At 37.8% G+C, this 8,222-nt stretch overlaps 1 protein-coding gene across 2 annotated transcripts in view; it reads right to left on the bottom strand.

The window, feature by feature from the left end:
* hoxa4a (homeobox A4a) overlaps positions 1-6,739 on the bottom strand; it is a 10,290-nt gene extending 3,551 nt beyond the window's left edge. Inside the window, exons 1-2 of one of the 2 annotated variants that reach the window (XM_016294891.1) lie at positions 6,253-6,739; positions 4,954-5,804 (exon numbers count right to left, since the gene is read on the bottom strand). In XM_016294891.1, coding sequence (XP_016150377.1) covers positions 5,479-5,804; positions 6,253-6,664 — 738 coding nt within the window. In that variant the 5' untranslated portion in view covers positions 6,665-6,739 and the 3' untranslated portion in view covers positions 4,954-5,478. Of the gene's footprint in view, positions 1-4,953; positions 5,805-6,252 lie in introns of those variants that run through there. The other variant, XM_016294890.1, reaches the window with a different exon arrangement.
* Between the last annotated feature and the right edge of the window lie 1,483 nt (positions 6,740-8,222).

Raw genomic sequence — 8,222 nt, 5'->3', positions numbered from 1 at the left:
TATATATATATATATATATATATATATATATATATATAGGCCCATATATTGAGTCATATTGGTGCGAGAGAAAATGTTTTTGGCCTGCAACAGTATGAAATGTTCTTAAAAACCAGATGAAATGTAGACTATAAAGTCCATAAATTGCTCTGTATTATCATGTACAATTACTTTGTTTAAAGGCATTTTAATTGTATTTCTTATTTTTATTTACATTTATTTTACATTATATTTTATTTAATACAAATTAGGTCTTGATCATAAACATTCAGCTTTTGTTCCTCCGGTTTTGCGGATGCATTCTGATTTATATCACGGAAAACACCTATACAAAAATGCAATCTAAGTTTCTTTAATTTTTGTAAAACAATATTAGTTTTGTAAAGTGTTGCTTTAGCGTTTAAGTAACATTTACATTTACGTGTGTAATGGTTGTTTCAGTGCCTGTTAAGTGATGAATAAAAGTTGATTGACGAATATGCTTCAAGTTTAGTTTATTAATGTTCTTAAATTCGACTCTCCCGTGTGTTCATCCGCCATTCTACGGTAACTGACCTTCTCTTAGAGCCGAAAAACTCACTAGTGTAATGAACAATCAGCGGAAATACCTCAAAATAAAATCCATCCTCATGGTTCGCAGGGTTTTCTGTCTTTTTCTGTGTAGAAAAACATATCCGTTCATGACAGCTGTTTAACATCATCTGCAAAACGTACCAGGGTCTTTCACATTTTTTTCTCTCCCTATCTCTCCCGCTTTTCAGCAAGTCCACAATGACCCAACCCCACTTTAGTGAAGTAGGCTAGCGCTATCAGCACAGCAGCAGACCGGGGTTCGCATGCCATCCACCCCCTTCATCATAATATCGCAACCATATTATGCGCCCCACTCACGTGACCAAGTGTCTATTAAAAGGCAACCCTTTTTTGAACTGTGAATCATTTATAGACTGTTGTTGGTCCCCTTTGAGGAGGATCACATAGATGGAAAAAATGGAAGTAGTGTGTCCGAAATCTCCGTCTTATTTTTTAGCCTTTTTTTAAAACAGAAAAAATAGCGCATCACAGATTAGTCGAAACGTTACAAGGTGATTGGCTGAAGAACGTTGTATGACGGAACATATGATGTTTTGGGGGTAAACATCATATACACAAATACAAAAGTACACCACAAGTATTTGGACCTCTTAACATTAATAGTCTTCTTGTGTGCCAGTGTTAAAGGAAACAAACGCATTCACAACAGAACAATAGCTGGCGTTCTTGTTTATTAAAATAATAATAAAAAATAGCCTAATATTTAAAAAATATATGATTTTCCTTTATTTTTTTTACCCCTCTAGCATTATCTCTTAAAAATACACCATCCCAAAGCTTGCTACCATCTGTATACATTAAAATTGTATATATACTGTTACCGAATAGAACTCGTGTGTGCAGGGTGGCCCTCTCTCGGTGATTACGGTGAATCAGTCAAACAAAACTGAATGGAAGTTAATGTTATCAGCGGACCTACCAAGCATCTGCTCTCTTTGACCTTAGATTTTGCTCGTGTCAACACTGCAATACTGAAAATGATGAATGTGCATATGCAACAGTGTATGTGTTAATACTAGAAGGTACTATTTTAGACATCATAACCTTTAGTTACAAGAGTCATGGAACTGAAGCTACAATTCTGACATCTTTATAGAGCAGTGATCTATCAAGTCTACCTCAACAAACAAAAGAAAGAAGACCCGTCCCGAAAGGGGCCTTCTCTTTACCACCATTTGTTGCTTGTTTTCCGGCAGCAGAGTGTTTAGGCTGAAAGCATCCAACAGACGTGGTGAAGCCTTGTAGATAATTAATCACCTCAGCAAGGCAGAACCGCTTCTCCCCCTTGCACCAATGCTTTGTTCTCTCAAAAGCCACAACTTGAAGGAGTACAAACTTTTTTCAGATTGAACTGAACTATTTTATAATTTTATTTCCATGTTCATGCAAAAAACCTTTGGACAGATGTAAGGTCCAATTTAAGTGAACAGTGCGAAGGCGATGCATGAAACATTCTTTATTCTGAGTTACTGTGATGTGCTGTGCACGCTTTATCAAGTGTGACTCATGAAAGTCAGGTATTTTAAAAGAATAAACATGTTTCAAAAACCGCTTTTTCAGACTTGTTTGTGTTGCTTAGACCTTTTTGTAATAGTAGCCATATTCACCTGCCTGCTATAACTAGAAACAGCCCTGGGGTGTTGCCAGATGCAACGCGAACCTGCCGAAGTCCCTGGGGTCCGTCTGTTTGCTTTTCATACATTTCAGCATGCCTCCTAAACTTCCCACTGACCCAAGCACAAAGTTCATTAAGAACGCTTTTAGAAAGTATTCGGGACCAGCACAGTGCAGGGGGTGCAAATAATCCCCGTCTTTTTGTATAATTTTGATAACATCACTTATTTTTTTACATTTAATTAATTATCATTAAATCAGTAAATGCAGACCAGCATAAACGGTCAGCAATTTAGTTTCATTTCTTAACAAAGTGGCCTGCTGCTTTTCAAAGAAGCCAACAGACAGGGCTGTATTTTCACTCTAAATGGTTCGTGGAGTCTCGCCAGGGGACAGAACAAATCTGTTCTCAATGCTGACATTTGGAACCCTCGAAGCAAGCTAAGATTACTACAACACGCAGACGAAGATAATCCCCCCCCCCTTTGGATTTACCGTGGTCAGCATCAAAGCTAAATACAGCTCAACGCAGTTTGAGGACCATGCCAGTGGAACGGCAATGATCTTTGACTGCATAGTTCTGCCCATGAGTTCGGAAACGTTTGTTGAACGTGAATTAAATAAAAATAGGAGTTAAAGATCTTATCTTTCTTTGTAGCCTGTTTTTTGATAATGATAGAAACAAGTGATTGACACACATTAAAGGGATTTTGTAGTTTATGAACAGCTATAGCACATTATTATCATTATCATCATCATCATCATCATTATTGTTGTTGTTGTTGTTGTTATTAACGTTTGTATATAAACTGACCATCTACACTTATAAAATCTCTTATAAATCTCTCACTTATAAAATTATTTAGAGAAAATTCACCGCTATTTAATTCTTGGATATAACAGTAGCCTAATGAGAAAACGGGTTTAGTTCACATCAGTACAAACAACATCTGTATATAACCTGCACTTTAAACATGTGCTGCATAGTTTTTCATACAGCCTATAGCATCCAAAAATTTAGATTTCAAAAAGCTTAGATTACTTACTCCAAACCCACTTTTTGAAGACCGGAAAAGCAGCAGCTGGTCGGTTCTGAGAGGTCTCGCTAAGTCGACGGTCAACTGCAAAATGAAAAATCCGACCGAACCTCCCGTGTCTATTTCTAACCAAGAGGTATCTATTATTTAAGAAGGTCATGTGAGCCAGTCAATTAAAATTTAAGCATGGTAGATTGAGAGGTGAGGTGCTGGTGTCATGATGGAAGTTTAAATTTCCTGTCAGTCAAGATCTGAATCAATGATGACGGATCTCGCTTCAGTTTAAGGTTTTTCCCTTTTGAAATCTGAATGTTTAAAACACGGTCACCCATACTGATATCAAATTCCACAAAGTACTAAACAGACCAGACACTCTTTATACTTAAGATCCAAGGCTGTTGTTGTCTCTGTGCAATAACTGCTATTCTTGGTGAAAGTTAAACGCAGGCAAACAAAAATATTAGTGCACTTTAGATCCCTAAATTGGCATCCTCAAATTATCGACCATTGATTACTTCTACCTGTTTAAACAGTCAATTTCAAAGCTTGTGTTTTCTATAATAAATGATTTAGATGCGTTTTAAAGCGAGTTATTGAAGTACAAATAATTTAGCCAATTTGAACATTTAATTAATATTTTATGCCAAATGAATCGTGTAAAGTAAGTTATGCACAAACACAGACTACGGTTTTGGCCTCCCCCTAAATTTTCAAATATAGGCCATATTCAAGTTCCACTACTGCCCCATGCGTTCGAGGAATAAATAGACCATGGTCTAGAGGGTGCTGAATATGGCGAGGTCAGAGGTTAAGGGGTCGTACACAGTGCTTCAGTTTGATGATTGGACAGCTCGTTTGTGTCCTCTGCTTGACCCCAATAGTAGTTTACACTAGTAAGTAGCCTACTGTCCGTCTCTAATTTATTTCAATAGACTTCTATGTGGGAAAGAGTTAATGATATTTGTTATTTAAATAGCCTATTTGATTTTGGAAAGGGACTGCACAAGAGAAATAGCTACAGTTTGGATTAAATTTCAAATGGACGTCAATTTAACTCTAAGAATATATTGTCCTGAGGAAAAAAAACAAACAAACAAAGAGACTGGGTGGCGCAAACTAGGTCTGTTTGCACTGACATTATTATTTCACGAATGAGTCAAAGTGTTTAATATTAATTTATATTATTTTGTCACAATAGCCTACAACAGTTTGAATATTTAGAAATAAATACTGCATTAAGCCACATATTTCAGCCAGCAAGAATGGAAGCTCAACTATTCGGTACTTTAACACTGTATTGTAATAAAGGTCAGCTTAAAGGAACACTAATATATAATCGCGTTTTAATTATTTTATCAACAGAGCCAAAAAGATAGGCAAATAGAATAAATAAAAACTAAACGTCACAAGATTGATGGCAAAATAATTTGGTTTGTAATGTGCACCTTTTTTCATAGGCTATGTTAAAATATCTTAAAAATCTAATAAGTAAACCTAAACCGTTGGCCTAAACAATACACATTTCCGAGGCAAGCTTTTAGTCTAATAGCGACTTTTTAAGGTTTTGTTATTCGTTATCAACATACGTTGGAATAAAACAGTGACATGATTCAGGACCCAGCTAAATTACACCGCCTACATTAGTCCTGTCTATGGATTAAACTAAATGGATAATGCACAATAAAGTCATTTTTTATTATTTCCACGGGAAGCCTACAATTACTTGCATACAGGCTTACTAAAACAACTTGACATCATTCACCAATATACAAATAAACAAATACACGAATATTCACAGCTTTGATGACGTAAATACACTTAACAATACTCTAAAATATGGGACCAAGACAAATAAGATAACTACTCCAGGAAGATTGTTCCTATACTTGTGCCTTCAAGTTAAAATGTAAATTTGTACACGCGTAACTAGCGCAGGTCTTCACAAACAAGACTCGGTATGTCTCGGTTAAAGACAGAAAACGTAACGTCCAAGGTAAAGTACATTCTACTATTGTTCCTTTAAGAGAGAGAGAACGAGAGAGAGAAAAAAAGATTTTTACAGGAAGGATGTGATTTCCAGCTCAAATTAGGGTGGAGGAAGAGGTTGGGAAGGCGAGGTTAAGTTGCCTCATCGTACACTGAATAAAAAGTAACCCTGTGAAGTTCCGATCCTAATACTGCTATTTGTTCTTCTTTCTTGTTCAGTTCCGTTTGTGCCGATTTGCTTCTAACACTATAGGTTCGAGGGACAAGGCGTTGGAAGCAGTGTTTGCTGCTGCTGAGTGGCGTCCGTTTTCACGTGATGGTTGGAGGGCGCAGAGCTCGAGGAGCGGATCTTTGTATTAGGCAGCTTGTGGTCTTTCTTCCATTTCATGCGGCGGTTCTGAAACCAGATTTTCACCTGACGCTCAGAAAGACACATAGTGTGCGCTATCTCCACTCGTCGACGTCGAGTCAGATATCGGTTAAAGTGGAACTCTTTCTCAAGCTCAAGAGCCTGCTGGCGCGTGTAGGCGGTGCGAGACCTCTTGAGCACTCCTCCAGAGTAGCTGGCGGTCACTAAACACACAAACACATAACCAAGCAGGTGTTATTGACATTCCAGGTATTGGTGAGATGTCGGATAATTAGTACACTTACTAAACATATTGAACAGTACTAAATGAGTTGAGTAGCCAATGGAACAATGGATATGCGTCGTTCTCCGACTTGATGTAACTAATTTGGTAGCACTGCAACATGGAAAATAACTAAATTAAAATGCCTGTTTGGTGCTAACTTGGTCAACGATAAACTTTCTTTTGAGTTAAAAGAATCAAACGCAAATGGACCGTGTGGAACATCGAGGGAAATAAAATGTGCGAGAACTCCTAATCACCGGGACTTCATCTCGATGGCAGTAAATCCTCTAAATGAGCAATTCCAACAGGGTATGTTCCCTACATGCCTTACGACGAATGCCCTCCACAGGCTCCTAGTGCTTTTATTGCCCGTGCATATTACTTACCGGTATTAACATGGACTTTTTTCATCCAGGGATACACCACCGGCTCTTTATCCTTCTCTGTGCCTGGGAGAGCCTCTGACACGAGGCTACAATCCTTGCTCGCAGTTGAACCAACACAGCTCTCTGTGGTGAGGCGGGGTCCATGATTCTGCGGAACGGATTGAGGTTGCGCGTGATGACGGTCGGTGAAATCGTTGAGGCCGTTGGTTGACACGTTACCGTAATCATAGCTCGGCTCTTGGTAGTTTGATCGCGGGTATGATGCCTCCTCGTGATGGGGGAAGCCCGCGTCTTTCGGCCGCTCATAATAATCAGATGACACGGGCATGTATCCATTCTGCTGATATTCCTCGCAGGGTGGGAAAGAAGGTTCGATGTAATTTGAATTGATCAAGTAGGAACTCATGATCATTAATTTGAAAAGTGCAACAATTCTAATTTTTATCGTGCTGTCGTTTTTCTGATCTCTCCAAAACCCACCTACTCCTCTGTCAAATGTACAAAGTTGGTTGGTCACGTGAGAAATGCGACCAATCAGCGCCTCCTGTGGGCATCGTGTAAACAAGCACCAATAGCAGGCCAGGCATCAGTACAGCAAAAATGTGTTCGAGCGGTCAATGCGTCTGTTTTTGTTATAGAATCAAAATATATCAGAAAATAATTCGATATAGTTACCATATACATCGCATAGAAAACGAAACAGCTGACCGAATGTACAAGATGTAGCAATGTTAAAATGCGTTATATACAACAATTGAGTGCAATAGAGAACGTGATTTATCACGAAAGCATCCCCTTCTAGTGTTAATGCCCTTTCTGATGATAAATATACAAAAAATCTCGTTTGTTGTGTACCACTGCAGTTTTGTACCCACCAGGGACTTTCAAATTTCTATAGGTTCCTCGAAAGAACCTTCAAGAAGGCCCAGGACCACCTTAACAAAAGCAACTGTATCAGTATACTCAGTGACCAATGCACCTCAGTGACTTAATGAGTAGCACAAAGGCTATTTTCAAGTCAGCAGCCGCATCAACCAATAATTTCTCACGTCTTTTGTAACAATTGTAACTAACACAATAAACAGGCTTAGTTTTAGGGGTCCTGCACTGACATCGTCAAAGAAATATTAGAAAAGACTATCAGTTAGATTTGCTCAACATTAAAGTGACCCAAACGTCTGTAGTCAAGAACAACGAAAGGCTGCTACATGAGCCTTTTAGTTGCACACATTTGCATCTTTTGATTTTTATCTTTTTAATTATTAATATTACTGAATTAGTAAGAAAAATCCCACATGTCCTCAGCAAAAGCAAAAATACATAAAATAATGTCTTAATAAAGAAACGTGGCATTCCTTATGGTCTCTCAGAAGCTCCATAATGAAATATGTTGGCTTTTAAATTTTATTAACTGTCCAGTTAAACTGAACTGGACATCATGTCACCTTTCATGTTCTGCATGGTGGCTTAGATCCATTGTATTTCGTCTTCTACTCTAACCAAATAAAAGTAGACCAAAACCAACTCAGAATTTGTATTCAGGACACATTGAGCTATTATAGTTAGCAGGCAGCCACTAATTGTTGATTGCAGTTGTCTTTTTAGTTTACTGCAATACATAGCAATCTTTATGCAATTATATCAGTATTGATAGGGCTTACATGGTATTGCAATTGATTCAGAATCGTGATAATAAAGACCGCAATGACACGTTTATGATCTTGAAATATCTCAATGAAAACAACCATCTTTAAAAAAAGAAACAAAGAAAAAGTAAAGCCAATACATATTTTTTTCTACTATTTCTCGTTTTCTGTGAAATGCACAACACAGACATACTCAATTCCATAACTTTACCATATTCATATTGGACTTGTTTTGCAGTGTTTATATGAACACTAAAATATAACTCCTAGAAGGCCTACCTTGTGAGTTCGTGATCAAAATATTATCCCTGTCCCTGAAGCTTA

This window comes from Sinocyclocheilus grahami, unplaced genomic scaffold (genome assembly GCF_001515645.1).
Source record: "Sinocyclocheilus grahami isolate Dianchi unplaced genomic scaffold, SAMN03320097.WGS_v1.1 scaffold325.1, whole genome shotgun sequence".
Lineage (NCBI taxonomy): Eukaryota > Metazoa > Chordata > Actinopteri > Cypriniformes > Cyprinidae > Sinocyclocheilus > Sinocyclocheilus grahami.
Note: the sequence above shows the minus strand (reverse complement) of the source record. Positions and strands in the feature narration are given on the sequence as shown.